At 34.4% G+C, this 23,613-nt stretch overlaps 1 protein-coding gene across 1 annotated transcript; it reads left to right on the top strand.

Moving 5' to 3' along the window:
* The first annotated feature begins 385 nt into the window (after positions 1-385).
* LOC133313307 (transcription factor bHLH111-like) lies at positions 386-3,781 on the top strand. Its single transcript, XM_061514658.1, has 7 exons — positions 386-693; positions 1,278-2,013; positions 2,136-2,264; positions 2,376-2,447; positions 2,587-2,652; positions 3,473-3,511; positions 3,615-3,781. The coding sequence occupies exons 1-7, from the start codon at positions 386-388 to the stop codon at positions 3,777-3,779; spliced, it is 1,515 nt and encodes a 504-aa protein (XP_061370642.1). The 3' UTR covers positions 3,780-3,781.
* Positions 3,782-23,613: the final 19,832 nt, after the last annotated feature.

Raw genomic sequence — 23,613 nt, 5'->3', positions numbered from 1 at the left:
AATAAGTAACATAAGAATTGTGTAAAAAACAAATTGTGTAATTAAGTAATAAAAACTAGCAACTCTAAAAACCACGTACTCATCCATCAACATTAGCAACCTTAAGCCAAACTCATGCTGGCCCATCACCCTGATATAATAATTACCCACGAACGTTAGTGGAAAAACTCAGGTTGCATATTTTATTGTCTCCCCTATAATTGATATAACCTACAAACTTATACGTCACTGAAAATGGAGCAATCCCCTCCATAAATTCCCACCCGCAACAACAAAGAAACAAAGAGAGATTTGTATATTTAACCCTAGCTAGGTTCATTCCACCAATAAAACGGAGAGCAAGAAGGAAAAATAGAGAGAGAGAGAGAGAGAGAGAGAGAGAGAGATGGCTGAAGAATGTGTTGGAAATACAATTGCAACCTCTTCTACCCCATTAAATTGGTGGTATCTCCAGGCAAATTCTCTTCCTTCCTGGAACGATACTAATCACGCATGGAACAACCAAACAAACCCTAATTCTTCCTCTTCTTGTGAGGAGGATATATCTGTTTCTACATCTTTCACTAATGCCTCAAGCCATTCAAGCCTCACAGTTGAGTCCTCTCGAAGACTCGTTGAGCCACATGCAACTTCCTCCAAGGTGTTGATGGGTGAACATGCTTCTGATAATCAACTTTGGAGTCATGTTCTATCGTAAGTTTCTATGTTAATTAGTAATGATTTTACAAAAATATACAAATAAATAGCTTATATGAATAAGAATATATAGAATTTTATAAATGATTATCTTCGATATTGTTTATTGCTATATCATAGACAGAGATAAGTAGAGATACTAGAATAATCTTAAGGTTAGAAAATGGGTTAAATTTAAGGGTGTTTTAAGGTATATATAGGAACTGATAATAGGGTGGCACTATGTTATTTTTTCATTGAGCAAATAATCTTCTAGGCTTTTGCTTTCCACTATCCAACGGCTGCTATGTGTATTACTCAAGTCAACAAATTTGTCAGTGTGTTCATACTGTAAAACTAATAAGACCTCTTCGATTTTCGTAGTTAATTATCTTGTATATTCATCCACACCAATAAATTAAACCCTTATTGGACACTGTAAGTTATATAACTTTAACACGTGTTTTATTATCTTTGAATCTGAAACAAATCTTGTATGCATTTGAATTGACTTTTTGTTTGTACATGGAATATTAAGGTTGATTTGATATATTTTTCATTTAGTTTAATTACAACTAACATTTTATAGAATTAATTAATAGAGATGTTGGATCAAATGGCGAGTTGCACAATAGCCAAGAAATTGGAGAGACCTATCTGGATGCACTGTCATCTAAAAGCTTGACAAGTGCTATGTTTGAACCAGCCTGTGACTACCTGAAGAAACTTGATACTAGCTGGGAATATAATGGTTCAACTTCATTCAATAGTTTTGAGAAGCATTTAAATGGGTTTAGTGAGGCAATGATTGAGAATAATGAAAGGTTGACTAAGTTGTCTAATCTTGTAAGCACTTGGTCTATTGCCCCACCAGACCCTGAAGTTAGTTGCCACTTTGATCCACAAACAAACAACATGTCTTTGAGTTCCTCCATGGATCATTACCCACAATCTGAGCCTTGTCATTTCAAACAACCTTTCGGAGATTCCATATCAGCCTCTGTTGGCGGAGCAAGTAGAAACTCTCCAGTTTTCACTTGCTATGATCAGGGCATGAAGGTCAAGCAAGAATATCATCATGCAAGTGAAGTGCCAGGAGCTATATTTGGAAAACCATTTAATGCAAATGGATTTAATAGCCTTTCAGTTGGAGACAGTGGTAAACTTTACCATGGGTTTCCCAATATTTCTTCATGCACAAGAAATTTCTCAGATGTTATATCGTTTAAGAGTAGGTTAGGAAGGCCAGTTATTGGAATCCATGCACAGAAGCCTAGTATGAAATACTTAAACTTATCTGAATCAAAGAAGCAGGGTCTTCAGACACCATCACCACCGGTTAGTTTACAAACCAATTAATTATATGGTTTATTACAGCCTCTTTGCTCTTAAAAAATTCAAGGAAATAATTAACCATGCTTTTAACATAATTTTGTTTATTAAATGGATGCAATGTGCAGATAAGAAGTAATAATAATGGAAGAGGAGAGGGGACAACACGTGAAGTAAAGAAGAAAAGATCTGAAGAATCTTCTGAAGCAAACTTGAAGAAGTCTAAGCAAGATACATCAACAGCTTCTTCTTCAAAGGTACAAATATAAAAGACCAACATACATGAACTTATGAGTGTAAAGAAAAGCAAGAAAGTGGGAAACCTACTTTTGTGCAGTGTTAAGAAACTTCTATTTATTGTTTAAAAGGTGCAGGCACCTAAAGTCAAGCTAGGGGACAAGATCACAGCCCTTCAGCAAATTGTGTCTCCATTTGGAAAGGTTACTACAGATTGCACTAAACCCTCCCTCCCTTTTCTCCTTTTTCTCTCCTTTATATATATATGCACTAAATAATTCACAGTGCTCTACTTTTCTCACTACCTACTACATAATGATCAAATTTTTTGTTGAATTTCAGACAGATACAGCATCGGTGCTGTTTGAAGCAATTGGGTACATAAAGTTTCTTCAAGAACAAGTCCAGGTGGGTATCATTATGGAAAAGTTTACTTTCCCTGCATTATGCAACTATATATATAATACACAATTATTGTTGTTGCTTACCTTCTTCTTTTTTATTTTTAATGCCAACGAATATAACTAGCTAGACTTCTTGCATATAAATTCCTTCTTAAAATGAATAAAAAATGTTACATTGAGCGATAGCACATTTTCCTTGATCTCATGAGCATCATGCAATATGTGATATATACAAGTCTTAATCTTCCTCTTAACCGTTGATTTTCGCACATCTAACGATTATAGTTTAGGAAGTCATACTAATTAATTAATTATTAATTACACTACAAATAATAACTATTGATTTTCATCCATCAACAACTAAAATAAAGAATAAGACTTTTAAGTCTTACTTTAGAGTAAACCATATATATATATATATATATATATTCATCAATATTGATTACCCGATTAATCTGATTCGAGTAATGTCGAATCCATTATAGATAAATTAAAGAAGCTCCTTATTACTTAGAACTACTAATGGTTGTTGGTAAATAAACCAAAGACCACCATATTAGACATTAATGCTTAATCACTGGGTGTTCCCTTGGTTAATCTTGAGTAACATATATCTCACATGTATTCAACTTGAAAAAAAGATGCAGTTTTAAACACTAAAAAAAATTAACTATAACTAATTAATACAATTATCCTTCTTGACTATAACTATTTAATATATACTAGAGTTGAATTTTCTTCTTGCTTAGCTTAATTCCTTTAACTTAAGTGCAACTTCTATTCCTTTAGCTTAGTTTACACTTACATTCATACATATTTTGCAGCTACTGAGCAACCCTTACTTGAAGACCAATTTGCACAAGGTAGAAAAATAAAGTTCTCCATTTCTTTTAAAAGTCTCTCAAATTTTCACTCTTATTAGCAATAATTAACCTATTGGCATTGTTTTCTTGGGATTGAATCCAGGATCCATGGGGAAGCTTGGATAAAAAAGATAATGAGGACGGAAAGCTAGACCTTAGGAGCAGAGGTCTTTGTTTAGTTCCCACTTCATGTACCCCTCTAGTTTACAGAGAGAACACTGGACCAGATTACTGGACACCAGCATACAGAGGATGTTTATATAGGTGAAAAATGTCTTTTCATGCCAAATATAGTATGTGAGTGTACGTATGTTGATCTAATCTTGGAAAGTTACAAAGGTATAGTGAATCAAATAAATATCGTAACTATTTGTCTAGGTGCAATGCATGGACTATACGAGTAAACACATTTTGGTTGAACTTCGAAGATGCAAAAATTAGTAATCTGGCTCTCCAATAACAATTATGTTAAAATATTCATTCAATATCATTTTGGTTGAGGGACATTACCAAATTTGATGTCAAATATAATATTGAAAGATCATTTCTATGTTAATGATTGATATTGAATGATAATTAATTTCCATACATTTATTGTTAGTATGCTAAATTAATTAGATTTATATGTTCTATAATTAAAATGATTGTTTGCTTTAAGTTTCATTATTTTCGTTACTAATGATTTTTGAAAAATTAAATTAAATTAAAATGATATTATAGGAATCAAAACGGATAAGACTTAAGAGCATTGATATAACTAGTTTTAATCTTAGCTTACTAATAAAATATTACGTTCACTATTTACCAAAAGAATAATATAATATTAACTGCAGCCTAAATATTAAAGAATAAAATAATATATTTTTTCCCAGGCCATACGGGGCTTCTTCAATCTTTAGATTCTTGAGCCTCTGACTAAGAAATGAAGCAAATCATTAATAATATCTTTTATTTGCTTTAAATTTTGGAGTATTTTTATATATGATTAATCAAATTATGAGAATGGAAACTATATATTGACAACAATATTTATTGAATTTTACTTGTTCAATATATTCATTTCCAATTGAAGTTTTATAAGAAGCTGAACGACAATTCCAAGTCAATATAAGTGTCTGAACTGGGGTTAACCTACTAAGATTTCTTCAATTAGAATATATATTTGATTTACTAAAACCTTATCCAACTTAATATGATCGCGTAGTCAGAAATATTTGCTTCTCAATTCCCTTATTTTTTTAAAAATAAAAAAATTCACAAAACTAACACCTACAAATACCACCACAGCCAATAGACTGAAAGAAAGTATGAACCAATCGTATATATAGATATATGGAAAATAATTGTATCATGTGGTAGGAAATTAGTTGTGTCAAGCTATAGACATAATCAATGTGGACTTCACCACTTTTAAAATAAAAAGAAAAGAAAAGAAAATAGTGGAATCAACATTGATTGTGTTTATAGCATAACACAACCAATTTCCTACAACATAATACAATTATTTTCCTAGATATATAAGTGTGGGTGGCAAAATTAATATGTCCGATTATTTCCCTCGAGGTAAGTGTGGAAAAAATGAACCTAAGATTTCTGAACGAGACTCCGTATATAAACTACATCAAAAAAGAAAATATCAAAATCAAGTCACCGAACCAAACCTGTTTGAATCCAAATTTTCGAGCTAAATCAAGTACAAGGAATGAGCCTACAATGATCAGCCATAAGCAACACAAGTAAATCAATCCTTTTTATTAGAGTAGCATTAATTTGTTAGGATCCTGATTGTAACTATCACGGTTTGTTACCTTGTATATTAAAATAGATTAGCTTGATTTATGCTTTCTGTTCCTTAAGTTTAGCTGATTTCCTGATGTAAATAGATTAGCTTGATTTATGCTTTCTGTTCCTTAAGTTTAGCCGATTTCCTGATGTAACCAATTGTAAATCTTGGTCTATATAATAGACCCAATTTAATATATCATCAAGCTGCGAATGACAGCAACTTCTGTTATGGTATCAAGAGCTTGACGATCAACAAGCCTTCATTTTTTTTTTTCATCATGACTTCCGCACCTAAAACCTTCAAGGTTTCTGATTCTAAGTCACCCTTTTACCTGCACCCATCCGACAATCCTGGTGCTGTTCTCACCACGGTCATCCTCCGTGGACAATCCAATTATGAAAATTGGGCTAAGCTTCTAAAAAATGCTCTCCGAGCCAAAAATAAACTTGGTTTTATTGATGGCACTATTGTTGCTCCTACTGATACAACATCGGACGAAGCTTATGCATGGGTTCTTTGTAACTCCATGATCAATAGTTGGCTGCATAATACTATTGATCCCCAACTTCAACCTTTTATCAAGTGTTTTGAAACTGCAAAAGGTCTCTGGGATGATCTCAGCGAGCGTTTCTCTGTTGCAAATGTCCCACGTGTCTTCCACTTGAAGGCTACACTTTCCTCCATCAGACAGAATGGTACTTCTGTTATAGATTATTATACCAAGCTTCGTTCTATTTGGGATGAACTGGAGTCTAATCGATCCCTCACAGCTTGTTCCACTGGTGCTGACTGTGCTTTTTCTAAATCTGTTACTACTGAGGATGACAACAATCGTATTTATCAGTTCCTTATGGGTCTGGATCACACTACTTATGGTAGTCTTATTACCCAAATCCTCAATACCACTCCACTCCCAAGTATCAATCGGGTGTTCTCTATGGTAGCTCAAGAGGAAACGCACAAGGCATTGGTCCGATCTCAGGATTCTCCTTCTGATGCAATGGGATATGCAACGCCTGGTACTGTCTCCAAAGAACTAGGAGATTCTTCCAAACCTAAAGTCACATGCACTTACTGTGGCAAACCTTATCATGACATAACAAGATGTTATCAGCTGATTGGTTACCCAGATCGCCCCACTCCTGGACGCAGCCCTCCTCCTGGACGAAGCCGTGGTCGTGGTCGTTCATCCACTGCACGATCTCACCCACAATCTGCTCGGGCTGCTCATACTTCTCTGCCTTCGGTTCCTTCTGAGCCGTCATCAGCATCCATCTCCATGGCAGATTTTACACCAGAAGTTCTACAACATCTCATGTCCTTGGCTGTCTCTTCTGCCCCTCCAGTTGATAAACTTACGGGTAAGATTTTACACCCATCTTGGATCATCGACAGTGGTGCATCCCAACACATGACGGGCACACTCTCCTATCTATCCAATGTGCATTCTATTTCTCCTTGTTCTGTGGGACTGCCGAATGGAGTTCATGATATTGCTACGCAATGTGGCAGCATTAATTTGGGCTCTTCTCTTCATCTCTCCAATGTTCTTTATGTCCCTTCGTTGGCTTGTAATTTGATTTCTGTATCTCAGCTTCTGCGCCAGTCTTGCTTGGCATTGTTTGTTAATTCTGTTTGTTTGATACAGGACCTAAAGCAGAAGAGGACGATTGGAACGGGTGTTGAACGAGAAGGGGTGTATATATTGTGTGCATCATCAGCTTCTGCTCATGTTGCCAGTACGTCAGATTCTGCAGCACTATGGCATCGTCGTCTAGGACATCCATCTTCCCGTTATTTATCTTTGTTACCTTTTATTTCCAATGCAAATAATTTGGCTCCTTGTGACGTTTGTTGTAAAGCCAAACAACCACGAAGTCCTTTTCCTATTAATAATAAACGTTGTTTACATCCTTTTGATTTACTTCACTGTGATATATGGGGGCCATATCATATGGCATCTACAACTGGTGCCCGCTATTTTTTAACTGTAGTCGATGATTTTAGTAGACATGTTTGGATTTTTTTGATGCGCAATAAAACTGAAACTTCCACATGTTTACTTCGGTTTCTCCACTTGGTTCGCACCCAATATGATGCATCTGTTAAGCGAATTCAGAGTGATAATGGGACTGAATTTTTGTCATCTGTAGTCCAAGAGGCTCTCTCATCCTACGGTATTCATCATCAATTATCATGCACTTACACCCCACAGCAAAATGGACGCGTTGAACGTCGTCATCGTCACATCCTCAACGTGGCTCGTGCTTTGCGTTTTGATGGTCACTTACCTATATCTCTTTGGGGAGAATGCATCTTGACCGCTGCTCACCTCATCAACAGGACACCGACTCCACTCCTTGGTGGTCAGTGTCCCTATGAAGTTTTGCATGGCACTCCACCAAAGTATGATCACTTACGGGTCTTTGGGAGTTTATGTTACACTACTGTTTTACCCAAACCACATGACAAGTTCGCTCCTCGCTCCCGTAAGTGTGTGTTTGTTGGCTACCCTTTCAACAAAAAAGGATGGAAGGTCATGGATATCTCCACTCATGAAATATTTGTTTCTCGTGATGTTTTATTTCATGAAACTATTTTTCCATTGGCTGCAACTTCATCTGCACCTTCTGTCCATGTACCGTCACCACAAGCTGTCTTCACCGATTATGATGTGGCACCTGTTACTGCTATTGATACTCCCACAGCGGAGCTTGATGACAGGGGGAGTTCGTCCTCCCCAGTTCCGGGTTCTATTACTTCATCCACGGATGTCCCTGGTTCACCGGTTCCGTTGACAGAACCCAACACTGCATCTGTGGCAGATATTCGTGAACAGCGTGCCAGACGTCCCCCATCTCATTTAAAGGATTATGTATGCAACACAATGACTACACCATTTCCTCGTCTCTCCACTTCTCCAATCGACTCAGGTATTCAATATTCCATTGATCATTATGTTTCTAATGCATTATTTTCTTCGCACCATCAGATTTTTCTTGCCGCCGTGGATAGTAACCTGGAACCCAAATCATTTAAAGAGGCTATGCAATATCCTCATTGGCAGAAAGCCATGCAAGCCGAAATTGATGCATTGGAAGCCAATCATACTTGGCAAATTCAACCTCTCCCTTCTGGTAAGAAAGCTATTCCATGTAAGTGGGTGTACCGCATCAAGTACAATTCTGATGGAACCATTGAACGCTATAAAGCGCGTCTGGTTATTGCTGGGAACAATCAGATCGAAGGAGAAGATTACACTGAGACTTTTGCACCGGTGGCTAAAATGACAAGTGTGCGTACATTTTTATCTGTAGCTGTAGCTCGAAAATGGAGCATTTTTCAGCTGGATGTTCAAAATGCCTTTCTCCATGGCGATTTGGATGAAGAAGTCTTTATGCGTTTTCCTCCCGGTTTCTCCCAAACCAAGTCTGGTCACGCCTGTAAGCTTCAACGTTCACTTTATGGTCTCAAGCAATCCCCACGAAATTGGTTTGCTAAGCTTCGTAGTTCTCTCCTCAGTTTCGGCTTTGTTCAGTCTCGTGCTGATTATACGTTGTTCACTTACTCGACTGGTTCCCATTATGTTGCTATACTTGTCTATGTAGATGATATTTTGTTGGCAGGTAGTGATCCTTCTCTCTGTGACCGTGTCAAAGCTCATTTACAAACCTGGTTTAAAATCAAAGATCTTGGTCCCCTCAAGTATTTTCTTGGCATTGAATTTGCTCGAAGCAAGACCGGTTTGTTTCTTACTCAACGCAAATTTGCTTTGGATATTCTTAAGGAATGTGGACTTCAAAGTTGTAAACCGGTTGCTTATCCTATGGATCCCAATCACAAGCTTGCTCTTGCTGAAGGACCTCCGTTTGATGATCCTAAACGTTATAGACGTATTGTTGGCCGTCTTGTATATCTCACGATTACACGACCAGAACTTAGTTATGCAGTTCACACACTTTCTCAGTTTTTGCAGCATCCTATGCAGATACATTACGATGCGGCTATTCGTGTTCTTCGGTACATTAAGTCCAATCCTGGCCAAGGACTCCTTCTTCGATCTGACAGTGATCTTCTTCTTCGTGCCTATTCTGATTCGGATTGGGCTAGTTGTCCCTTGACTCGAAAATCAGTCACTGGTTATTTTGTTACTCTTGGACATTCTCCTATTTCTTGGAAAACCAAGAAGCAAAACACAATATCCCGCTCCTCTGCTGAAGCTGAATACCGTGCCATGGCAGCTGCGACTTCTGAGCTTATTTGGTTAAAGTCTTTTCTCAGCTCTCTTGATATTCCTCATGCAGCCCCTATGCAACTGTTTTGTGACAGTCAGTCTGCTATTCATATTGCTTCTAATCCAGTGTTCCATGAGCGTACCAAGCATATCGAGTTAGATTGCCATTTTGTTCGGGACTATCTTCTCAGCAAGACTATTTCTACTCAACATATCCCCACTAGTTCTCAACCCGCAGATATTATGACCAAAGCACTTGGATCCAAACAATTCGATTTTTTGACTTCCAAGTTGGGCATCTCCTCCCTCCATGCTCCACCTTGAGGGGGAGTATTAGAGTAGCATTAATTTGTTAGGATCCTGATTGTAACTATCACGGTTTGTTACCTTGTATATTAAAATAGATTAGCTTGATTTATGCTTTCTGTTCCTTAGTTTTAGCTGATTTCCTGATGTAAATAGATTAGCTTGATTTATGCTTTCTGTTCCTTAAGTTTAGCTGATTTTCTGATGTAAATAGATTAGCTTGATTTATGCTTTCTGTTCCTTAAGTTTAGCCGATTTCCTGATGTAACCAATTGTAAATCTTGGTCTATATAATAGACCCAATTTAATATATCATCAAGCTGCGAATGACAGCAACTTCTGTTACTTTTAAATATACTGATCTATTCTCCACAAAAATAAAATAAAAAAATACTGATCTACATTCATATACCCAAGTAAATCAATCCTTTTAAATTAACTTTAATTTGCTTTTTTATTTTTGTTATGATTAGTTATGAGATTGAGTCTTGGAACAACGGTTAGCTAGGTTGTTGGTAACGTACGGTCCCAGATTCAAGTATGGAAACAACTGCTTTGTAAAATAAAATAAAAAATACAAGGATATAACTGGAGTGCAATTGACCTTTACCATAGGGGGTTTAAGTGAAACTGTCTCGGATAAACGGTTGGCAACTACCAGTTTTCTTGTATTGCCTATACCTTCACATGTGTAAACATGGATGGGTCATGGGGAAATCCAAGTCGGAAACACATAAGCAGTCGGAAACGTTTAGTTGTCGTTAACTATTCTCCTTAGAGTAGTTGAGTTATAGTCACAGTTAGCACTTAGCACAAAAAAAAAAAAAAAAAAGAAAATAAACAAGTTGTTTAAGCTTCTTCAAAAAAAAACAAACAAGTTGTTTAAACTAAGTGCGATCATATTTTCAGTATAATCAGTTGAATACTTGAATCATCAATTAACTGTGGAAAGATAAACCATGGTGGAGCAGCATATATAAATGCATTTCAATGTGTCCACTCACAAGTTGAACGATTGAAAACAGTATAAGATAGCTTCGATTCTAGAAGCAAACGAGACGGATGGCAAAAATTGTTACAGATATATAAAATTATTAATATAGTCTCATCCAATGATTTAAGTTTTTGGATGAATTAATTAGAGTCTCTACGAATAAGTGATTACGAGTCTGATTCTCACCGATTTATTCTATTAATAAATAATTAAATATTATGAAATTTCTTACAAAAGACTAGACATAATGCATCATCTATCATTTAAGTTTGCTCTCGTGTTTAAGTCTATTCTTGTCACTAAAGCACGGACACGCTGATTAGAAAAAAATTTGCGTGTTGGACACGTATCCGACACGGACACGCTCTGACACTCTCGGACACGCGTTCGACACGTGGTCAACATTTGGGGACACGCGGTCAACTCTCCGACACGTTCCGACACGTTTTTTAGACACACGGTCAACTTTTGCGGACACGCGGTCAACGCTAGGACACGCTCGGACACGTTTTTTTTTTTTTTAGAGTAAACACCCTTTTAGGTCCCTGACAATATCTACGAAATCCTTTTTAGTCCCTGGCAATAAAAAAGGACCAAATTGGTCCCTAACAGTATGCAAAAAGGGTCACGTTAGTGACGGAGGAGTTGACATAAGGACTAATGTGGCCCTTTTTTCATAATTTTAGGGACCAATTTGGTCCTTTTTTATTGCCAGGGACTAAAAATAATTTCGTAGATATTGCCAGGGACCAAAAAAGGTGTTTACTCTTTTTTTAAATCTTAATTTTTTTTAGTTAACTAAATATAAAAGAAATAATTTATAAACTAATTTTTTTCTGTTATGAAATTTGACATGAAAAATTAACAAAGTACGAAAAATTATTTATATTTATATTTATGTTATGAAATTTAAATATTCGATTGGTTATATGACTTATTATGGACTCTTATATGTATTAAATGTAAATTATATTATATATATAAAAAATTTATTTAATATCAAAACGTGTCCCAACGTGTCCAAATATGACATTTTTTAGAATTAACGTGTCGGCGTGTCGTGTCGTGTCCCGTGTCCGTGTCCGTGCATCAAGGTTCTTGTATGAGGAGATGTGTTAAAAATATAAAACTATTAATATAAGGGAAGGATCCGTTTACAAATTTTTTTTTATAAATTACACTAAGTATGACCGGTCATACACTCTTGATTGAAGTATGACTAGTCATACTTAGTGTAGTTTGTAAGAATTTGTAAACAAAAAGTTTGTAAATATAATCTTCCCCATTAATATATATATATATATATAAGAAAAATATTTCTCCAGTCACCGAATATAAAGTTATCTCCAGTGAGCTCAAAACGACGTCGTTTTAGGATTATAAGATTAAAAAATTATAATGATAAAGACTAATATAACCCTATAATATATTATAATTACAAAAATACATTGATTTCCGCCCCAAAACGACGTCGTTTTGGGCTCACCGAAAATAACTTATCTCCATTGACTGGAAAAATCCTTTACCCTATATATATATATATATATATATAAGTAAACATTTCTACAGCCACTTTAGATAAGGTTATCTACAGCTACCCTTTATAACTATGTATTGCCGATAGTACATAGTTATAACATTAAAGCTGCTTTTTTTTTCTCTCTTCAGTCACTTTTCAGAACTTGTCTGCTGACATGGAGAGAAAAATAATAATTTTAATATTATAACTATGTACTACTAATAGTAAATAGTTATAAAGGATAGCAGTAGATAATTTTATGTAAAGTGACTGTAGAAATATTTTTTTCATATATATAATTTTAACCTACAGTTTAAGTTTTGAGTTGAATAGATCACCTTTTACAAAAGTTATGTACGCAAGGAAAAAAAATGGTCAAGGGGGAGATGAGCTTAGACTGCACAAGCCTATGTTGGCGGTGCATTCAGTCATGCCCAGTCGTGCTTCATATGATGAGAAGTTGAGAACATAGACACTCTCCTCCTGCACATAAAACACGTACGTTGAGAGAATGCGTAGTAATCCCGGCACTCATGTGTCCGGAAGAGAGAGAAGAGAGAAGAGAGAAAAAAGAAAAAAGAAAAAAGAAAAAAGAAAAAAGAAGAGAGAGAAGATGAAAGGATGGGGACCACTAAATTTTTTTTTTTTTTTTGATAACAGACCACTAAATATTTTTTCTACATTGACACCAGGTTATTTACACACAAAATAAATTGAACATGAAACACTTGAATTAATATGGCAATTGGTAAGTTTTTAAAACAATAGTGTTACTTGCATAGAAAAATTTCAGCACAGAATTACAAACTTTTAATCACAATCATCATTTTATTTTCTCACTCACCCACATTTTTTTCCATCACATCCATAGCTCATACCTATTTTTGGGATATATTGAAATCCTCTCACCCATTTTAAGGAAAAAGAAAATTGATATTTGTTACAACTAAGAATGTAAATAGGCTGGACTGAGTTGGATCAGACTTTGCCTTAAAGAGATTAAATCTGTATAAAATACTTAGGTCTGGCCTAGTTGTTAGCCTTATATAGGCTCAAGTTATAATTATGGTTTGGCATATATCTAAAAAATAAATTTTTTGATCTAGACCTGTTAATAGATCCTTCATACTATAGTCCACTAGGCTTGAAAGTGAATAATACACAGGCTCATCTATTTGTGCTTAACAATGTAATAAATCAATACAACTCAAAAGTTTAAGCTATTAGGTGAAGTTACATTAATAACTTTATATTTCTCTAATGCACCCCCTCACACAAGGGTCCATCGGAGCTTGAAGGATGGATGATGCATCAAGCTCAACCAACATGAGTTAAGAAATTCCACAATATTTAATTATTTTAGTAGTAGAATGGGGACGACGAGAATCGAACACGTGACACTGGTGCTCTAATATCATCTAATGAACTAATTTAACCTAAAAGCTTAAGCTATTGGATAAGGCTATCTTAATGTTTTATATTTCTCTAACCGCATAAAAACATTCCTCCTAGAGTAGCTGTTAATACAAATAACATAAACTCTGTTATAGCCATTTCTGTACATTCAATTGAGAACTAATAAACCCTTATAATATAACTACAATTATGTATCTTCTATTAAATTATAATTTAAAATTATTTATATTTTTTAAATTTAGATTCTTTTAACTTTATTTTAATATTTCTTATTTTCATTTTTATTACGTTTATATTCTGCTATTACAATTATCATAATGTATTTTAGAAAAAAATTCAAATTTAATAAATCTAGTTAATAAATATTTCATAAAAAAATTAAAGGATAAAAATTAGAAAAGTGTTTTATTGTTCTAAGAAAATTCACTTAACATGTTAAAATAAATATTATGATATTTTTTATTTTTTATTTGGTAAAATGAAATTTTTAATTTAAGTTATATATATATATATATATATATATATATATATATATAAGTTTAATATTTTATATACATATTATTAGGCTTTTTGACCCTTTTGCCCCTCATTAAATAATTTAATAACCAATTTGCCCCTCCCCAGAACTATCCACCATCCTGCCCCCATTTAGTCGATTAAGTTGCATTTTTAATCGACTAAATGGGCAAAACTCAGAAATCATGAAACGCGAATTTTAGTCGACTAAATACTCACCTTAATCGACTACGTTCGTTGCACTTTTAGTCGACTAAGCACATTATTTAGTCGACTAAATATCGCGGAAAACCCTATATCCAGACCTGTCTCGGTCTCATTTGCATTATATTCGAAATCAAAACTCCTCTTTCTCTTGTTTGTCAGCTGTGATTCTTCCAATCACCCTTTCATTTAATCCCACCACCTCTAAGGCATAGTAATTGTGAAATCATTGTCATTTCCCTTTATTTTTCAATTGTTTCTCCCAAATCCGAACCCAAAACCCTAAAATCCGATTCCTACCCCCAAAATTCGTGTGAAAGATGAGCTCAAGTCCAAACATGAATGTTACCATGATTTACTATGATGGAAAGCATTATGAAGGCCCCAACGGTTTTCAATTTGAAGGAAAAACGAAAATGTTGAAAATCAAACGGGACACTACGTACAATGAGCTGAAGGGGAGGATTCACCAAAAATTGGGGCACAAGGGAGACTGAAGTCTTCAAGGATACAGAATGAAATGGATTGGGTTGAGTCCCAACCCACAAGCAGTCAAACTAGATGTAGCACCTACAAGCAAATTGGTCACAATAAACGTACATGTCCTATGAGGATTAATCCTAGCTGAACCAATGTTGTGAATTTTGTTATGAATTTTGATGTAAGAGTTCATGTAATTCTGTTATGAATTTTGATGTTACTTTGTGTTACTGTATAACTCATTATGTTATTTGACTTTTCATTTCTAAGTCCATTATCTAACATTGGTCCATATTGATAGATTGAAACTCATAACTAATACTAATATTACCAAAAAATGAAATCACCAAGTTTCGGGGAGCGTAAACAAATGGTTTCAAGCAATACGTACCTAATCGCATACGAATCATGTACAATACAATTTTGTACCTGAAAGTGTGTTCCCCAAGTCATTATATGCATGTACATTGATATTCGATCGGTTCCCGGGCACAAAAATTCGTGCAAAACAGAATGGGGTGTCAAAACCAGTTATTTAGACGAGCAACATGTGCTGGTTTAGTCAACTACACAGTTTAGTCGACTAAACCAGTACAGGTTGCTCGACTAAATAACTGGTTTTGACACCCCATTCTGTTTTGCACGAATTTTTGTGGCCCGGAACCGATCGAATATCAATGTACACGCATATAATGACTCGGGGAACACACTTTCAGGTACAAAATTGTATTGTGGCGGTTATAAACCATGAATGTACATGTATTGCATAAATCTTGGTTTAGCTAACCCGAAACTTGTGTTCTTCATTTAACTCTCTTATGAGCACCTGTTCTGAATTTCATTGGACATTTTAGACCCGTTGGACTGTGATTAGACACAAATTGAAAACAAGAATGTAAAATAACCATGTTCCTTCATTTGGTAAACAAGAAAAATGACATAATTACGTAAACGATTCACAACATGATGGGAACATTAAATAGTTCAGCTCATAACCATAATATTACATAAACTACAAATGTCAAATATGAAGACCGAAGTCAATTACATAACAACACACACTACAAACGTAAAGTAAAAAACATAAACCCTAAATCTAATCCTCCTCCTCCTCGGACGCCGTCTCCTCGTCATCCTCGTCTGACACATCAGTCCCCTGTCCTGCAACATCCTCAACCTGCTGTTTTCCTCGTTCAAGCTCTAGACGAGCAAGCCTATCTTCAACACCCTTGAACCGTCCCTGTATATGTCTAAATCTTTCATTCCCTTTCTGCACGTGACTCTTCCTCCATTTTTTGTGTTTCAGCGCCATTTTTCCTATTTTCTTCAGCGTGGCGTTTATGCCCTTCATGACATCACGCAATGAAAACCCACCCTCAGGCTCAGCTATCTCCTGCTGGTCACCCTCATCATCATCGTCATCATCATCCTCCACCTCGGGCTCAACCATGTCTACAACTGGAGCAACATCAGGAACCCCAACATCAGCCGCACCTGTGAACTGCCACACTCCTGTTTGGGGGTTCTTTGTCATCTTGCACTGCTCCAGTAGACGTTTTCCAAACTTATGATTATACCCTGTGGTCTTCTTCAAGGTCACATTACCCATGGGAACATCAAAATGCTCCAATATCCTCTGAACAAGACAAGCAAATGGAAGTGCACCCTTGTGTTTGGCCTTATACATCATCCAACAGATGTAGTGCCTCCAGTTCACCGAAGTACCATGTCGGATAGCCCACATGATGGGAATGTCATGCTCCAACACCCTGGAATGATTGAACGCTCGCGGAAACAGAATGTGGGTGATGACATAGAGTAGTATGCGGGACTCCACAGTAAGCAACCCCACCGTATAGGCAATGTGTTGCCCACGGACTCTTCTCTGCTCCTGCACGGCATCACCTCGTGTATATCCTGGAAGTATGGTCCCGCTGTCTGCGTCATATTCCACAGTCTGCGCAGAATCAAAGTCATACCCCAGTAACTCCAACCATACCGGAGTCGTCATGATGATCTCCACCCCGCAGACCCTAGACCTCAGCTCACCCTGTACGTAGCTGAGGTTAAGGTAGAAGGCCTGTACATGCAGCTCAAAATATGAACACGACAGTTCAGCCAAGGTCCTAAGATGTGATTCCTCCAACCACCTCACAATGTTAAAACCTTCTTGTTCAAAAAAGGTTGTATCAAGTGATTTGGCCCCACATATCGGTCGGTTAACAAAGTCACAGACAAATGATTCATGAACCACGGGGTCATTCTCGAACAAGTATCCGAATGGGAGGTCGACAGGAGCGGGCTCTTCCTCTTATGGCCTTGACGAAGACGGACGGTCTTGTCGTAGCTTCTGTCGTCTCTCAATTCCAGTGCTAGACGATCTTCTACGGCCAGCCATTGGAACAACTGTACCTACAATGCAAGTGGAAACAATATCAATGAACAATAACAATATCAAAAAATTTAAAATTCAATATAAAAAATAAACCCTATACCTAACCCTAAAATAAAACAGAAAACAAACCCTATACCTAACCCTAAAACAGAAACCCAATCAAAAACAGCACCCCAAACCCTAACCCTAACCCTAAAATAGAAACCCTAACCCTAGCGCATCACAAAAAACCATTCCTAGCCCCTAACATAAAAACATCAACCCTAACACTACAACCCAAACTAAACAGCAACATAAACCCTAACCCTAACCTAACCCTAACCCTAAGCCTAAGGTACCACATCAACCCTAACCATCACCCTCACAACAAACTTAACACCCTACCCCTAACTTAAATCCACAAAACCGCAAACAGAAATCAAATGCATGGAGAAAACAAAAAAAAAAAACCTAAACTTAAAACCAAATGCAAGTCAGAATATGTTACCTAAATATCGATTTCGCAAGTGTGAACCAAGGATGCTTCAATCGCACCTTCAAGGGTTGTGATTCGGACTTAGTTGGAGAGAGGGGACGGAATGGAGCGATTTAGTCGATGAGGGTTTGAAAATAATCCCCTTTGCGAAATGGGGGGGTTTTAAAAAACCTGATCTGCGTCATTTAGTCGACTAAATAATGTGCTTAGTCGACTAAAAGTGCAACGAATGTAGTCGATTAAGGTGAGTATTTAGTCGACTAAAATTCGCGTTTCATGATTTCTGAGTTTTGCCCATTTAGTCGATTAAAAGTGCAACTTAATCGACTAAATGGGGGCAGGATGGTGGATAGTTCTGGGGGAGGGGCAAATTGGTTATTAATTATTTAATGAGGGGCAAAAGGGTCAAAAAGCCCATATCATTATAAGCAAAATAAAATAAAATCGAGTCATGCAATTATTAAATTTTAAATATATGTTTCTCTATTATTCTTTATAAATTATAAATATGTTTACATTAATTTATACATCAACAAACTTTAATCTAAATCATCTTTTAAAATTATTTTGATTATTTTTTATTAAAAATCAGCTAATTTAATATGCATAAACATTGAACAAGTGTTTTTTCTTTTTTCTTTTTTTATTCCATAACTAAACAAATTGGCCCGAGGAACTTAACTTCTTCTTCTTTTTGCGATAACTGAACTTTTTTTTGAAAGGTTAATGTTTGGTTGGCCCATATTGAGGTGGGCCTAGTAGATTATTTCCTATCTAATAGACCTATTCCTACTGACTTTGTCGTTGGCTCAGATAAGGGTGAGTAGCTGGCTGGGTTAAGATTTTAACTTAACCCAATTCCTAAAGAATGAGTTGGATTTACACGTCTAAGAACCCGTTTGTTTCGCCTTTTAAAAACAGTAGTTTTTATTTCTTTTTTATTTTTGAAGTCTTTTTTACAAGAGTTAAAGCTATTTATATTTTTATAAAAATATTTAGTTTTTGAAAAAAATATTTAGCTTTTGACTTCTGTTTTTTTTAGAAGTTAAAATTTTTAACTTCTGGAAAAAGTAAATTTTTGACTTTTTTTGTCACTTGTGTTTTTTTAAAAGCAGATATCCAAATGAACTAAAACTGAAAAGTGCTTTTTTTTCAAGAAAAAAACAGCTTTTGAAGAAAAAAAAAGTCCATCCAAACAAGCCCTAAGTAGAGTGATTTTATTCAACTTAACGACTCTTCTATATATTACCTTATAAGCTGCATCTCGCAATCATAGATCAAGCGACGCAAGGAGCTACCACCAAGCAGTATGTGCATCAACTATTAGGGATTGTTTTAATCACTGTTATTAAAATCGGATCGGTAATTGATCTGGTCGAGGTACGAGATCACTGAGTTATTGTTTCAACTAGTGGATCATTGGTTCAACCGCATGACCTGATAATTATATGCAATTTTATAATTTATATTAAAAAATTATAAACATACTCAAATATTTAAAAAATAATAAATATTTCAAATATTTAATATAAAAAATAATAAATTACATATTATTATCCAATAAAGGATCAAACAACAATATACTAATCATGATACGAGCTTTAGATTCAGAAAACGACATCTCTAACTATAAATCAAATCAAAATTTTCTGCATAGTGTATAATTGAGATAATATTAGTGTTGTAGGTACATAACTTATGTAAGTTAATAAGCAAAAAAATACTCAAATATGTCCATTATGATTTTTTTTGAAAAAAAACAATTTTGGACTTTTTTTTTTTGAGACTGGGCCAGGTCACCGGTTAACCGACCGGTTCACCGATTTTCATGAAAATCGACCGGATCAGACCGGTTCTGATGCATGGCCGGTCCGTTGCTTTAACCTGGCCGGTTATATAACCGATTTATCGATTCCTGAATCGACCCGGCCGATTATTAATAGTGATTTTAACTTTTAAATTAGTCAGTAGTTTCGATTTTGAATCTATGCACGAAGCTATCTTTTATAATTCTGTCAAATTTAAACTAAACTAGTCTTACAATCGATGGACCAATACAAAATTAAAAAAAATCTTATTCAACCTACGCTTATGCATCTTTTGACACCTGCAGTAATTCTTTGTAATTTTTCATTGTTAATTTAGAAGTGGCAAAATGGTTTGGTCTCTTCAACCTGCCAAAAATGGAGTAGTATGAATTGGCCCGTTTCTTAAAAATGAGTTGAAAATATTAACCCACCTCATTTTATGATTGGTGGGCGGGTCAACTTGTTCAAAAAATTTAAAAATCTAAAAATAAATAATATTTTATGAATTTTATAATGTTATTTAATTTTTTTTGTATACAATAATGTTATTTAATTTGATTTCACATTTTCCTTAATTTTTTTTAATCTAAAGTCTAAATGTATATTAATATTCATTAGAACAGTTTTTAGAAACTTACTTTTGCCTTCAAATATATATATATATATATATATATATATATATATATATATATATATATATTTGACTTTTGTCATAAATAAAGTATTTTTTTCTTTAATTTTCTTAGAGGAGTACTAAGATAAATTTTTTGAATATCACAAAAAGTTAACATGAAAAATAAAATAGTACTTGACAATAAAATAAAAAATTGAATTGGCGGGTCAATCCGTCTCGAGAGGCTGGTTTAACTTGTTTGGATCCACTCTTATACGAGACGTGTTAAAATAAGTTGGCGGGTTAAAAATCTAAACCCAAAATTGTGACAGGTTAAACGCTGTTTTGTCATTGATTTGTGTTCATACCTATTTTTTCAAATAAAATAATAAATTAAAGTAATAATTCATTATATATAATAATGAAATGTTATTTATTTTTACAAGTGTGTTTTTCTTTTATTTATGGTAAATTATTCCACAAATTCAACCTAATCTAATCTACTAATAATGTACAGGTCTCGTTGGTTTCGGAGGAAGAAAATATATTTTCAAACCGAAAGTAAACTAAATTGTTATCACGATCGAGTGGGTCGAGTAAATAAAACAACCCATCCCAACCTATGCCCTTGCTTCCGCTTCAAAGTACATAAAGACAGTTGTCGGGGTTTGACTTAAGTAAACATGAGCTCGCGCCTACAATCTCACACACACAGACATTTCCATTGTGAAATTCATTAATTCCTCAAAAATATACAATATCGATGGAAAGGTGCATCTTTAAGAAGGGATAGGATTCGTTTACAAACTTTTTTTTTTGCAAATTACACTAAGTACGACCGGTCGTACACTGCATGATTAAAGTATGACCGGTCGTACTTAGTGTAGTTTGTAAACAAAAAAGTTTGTAAATATAACCTGCTCCCTTTAAGAATAACATAAGAGAGATATGATTTCGATTAAAATAAACCCGGTTCAAAAATATCCTTATCGTACAAACAAATAAAAGTTATAAAAAATGTCGCTATGAACTAAAGTGTAATCCTTCTTCGCAAACTGAAGGGTCATTGTCCCTTTATTATTTCATGTTGAAGCACTTGCCTAACAACTGCTATCTAGAGTCTAACTATGACAAAAAGCTATTAATGATAAGGTTAACCTAATCTAGTTGTTATCCACCTATTAATTAGGATACTAGCTACTTTTCTTGGCATCTTGGGTAATTATAAATTTATAATCGAGTAACTAACCTTATTGCTGGTTCTACCAAGTCGGGTACTGTAACTTGGAGAGAGAATATTTAGTGAAAAATGATGAAAATAGTTTTTCCTGTCTTCAAATTGAATAACCTTTGTCCCACTTATTGTCTGTAGCTGATTTGAACAGTAAAGTGAAAAAATACATTAGAGTGTAAGCAATAGAAACGAACCCCATTGAATACTCCAAATGTGCACAAAGTCAAATTCCCTGAAGGCTTGTGATCATTAATCTATTTTCTCTCCTAAGGGATGGTCCTCTTCTGGGTACTCATCCCCACACCATGTGTCTCAATTTTAAGCTTCTATCCAAAAACAAGCCACACGGGTCATGGTCCACAGGTGACCCAACTTCACGTGTCCTTCGAATTTGTGTCCTGCATAAACGTTATTTGTTTCAATAAAAAAGACATCTTTCAAGTCGGTTTTTATTTTATTTTTAATGAACATTATTAAAAAAGTAATATTCATCTATCAATAAACATTAATCTTATTATAAGGTAAAGAATTTTCTTTATATTTAAATTTTATATGTGTAATCATTTAATGTATGTTTTTACTTATAACATAATATTTGAGAAGAGTGTAGAATTGAAAGAAAAGTCAAAAACAGAAACTCAAATAAGTTAAAACAATCAACTAATAAATTGAATCATTTTTTATTTTCAAATTTAAAATTAATCCAATCCAATCCAAATCAAAACAAAATAATATATGTTTAATAAAAAATTATTTTACTTTAAATATTCTAGAAGGTATCAATTAATCTAACTAATAAAGTCTTTGGCAATTCATTGTAATTAAAGATAAAAGATTAAATATCACTACAAAATGAAATTTTTTATTTATTTAATTTATATACTAAAATTCTAAAAAAAAAACCTAAAATATATTGAACCAAATTTATTTTTTGAATTAAATAATTTTATAAAAACTAGCTAAATTAAATTAATTAATATTTTCTTAAAATACATTTAATTCAATCCGTAAATACCCCAGGACCTTAAATGGAGTCAGTTGTATGTCACTGACTCAGTGCTATAAGAATGAATCTTTTTTTGAAAACTAAGAAGGAATCTTTTAATCGGTGTTATTGTAAGTACTCTTGTCACAGTTTAAAAAAAGAGAGAGAGTTAAAAGTGCTGTTTACTGTTAAATTTTAATAATAATCAAGATGGACTTTAAATTAAATTATGTTGAAATCTGTAGGTCGCTAAAGGGAATAGCATCCACTTATTTTCAGTGGCATTGTTCATTATCCAATATCACTCTTTTCATCGTGCGGATTCTTATCAAATTCTATTATAAAGTAGTTTATGCCCTTGTCGAGCAAACATAACAACAACACCTGACTTTAAATTTATATATAGTTTTGTAGGTTTATACCAAACAGGAGAGTACAAATAACTGTATCTTAAAGAGGATGTCAAGAATTTGAAGGGGTAGTTTGTAAAAGGAAAAAAAAAATCATTTTAAAACTTTGATTAATTAGAAACTAGGATTTCAACGAAAATTTGATTACAAATAAATTAAAAAATTGATAAAATCTACCCAAAAAAAAAATTAATACAAAATAATTAGCATAGGAATTATAATATTAAGAATTATTTTGAATTTGGATGGAATGTAGGTTAGAAGCTTCACTTCAAGAAGACACTCGCCTTTTGTTGCACTCTGGGCACTTAAGTCTCTTCCTTGTCTGGATTGCCAAAGACCCGTTCATGCACCCTTTATGCAATGGCCAAATCCGAATGTCCATAATAGAGAATTGGACTTGGGTCTCATATTATTAGAAATGGAACGTATCCCATCAAATGTTCCCAAAAGTACAATGTAGATTAATAGAAATAGTAGCCATGACCATTTAAAAATAATAATTTTTATAATTTATTTATTTGAAAAAGAAGAAGAGAGAATGTAATTAAAAGTCTGTGTGTATTAACCTAAAAGGAAGAGATGTAAAAATAGTGCTGAACCTTTTGCATGCAAATATAATTGTCATTTTTAAAAATTTGTTTATATGTTGTATAAATTAGGTAACAAGAAAAATTTGCTTTCAATATTAATTAACATATAAGGCTCTCTTAAGTCTTAATTCCAT

Source organism: Gastrolobium bilobum, unplaced genomic scaffold (assembly GCF_033153095.1).
Source record: "Gastrolobium bilobum isolate Gb01-03AN ecotype WA unplaced genomic scaffold, APGP_CSIRO_Gbil_v1 utg8451, whole genome shotgun sequence".
In the NCBI taxonomy this organism is placed as follows: Eukaryota; Viridiplantae; Streptophyta; class Magnoliopsida; order Fabales; family Fabaceae; genus Gastrolobium; species Gastrolobium bilobum.
Note: the sequence above shows the minus strand (reverse complement) of the source record. Positions and strands in the feature narration are given on the sequence as shown.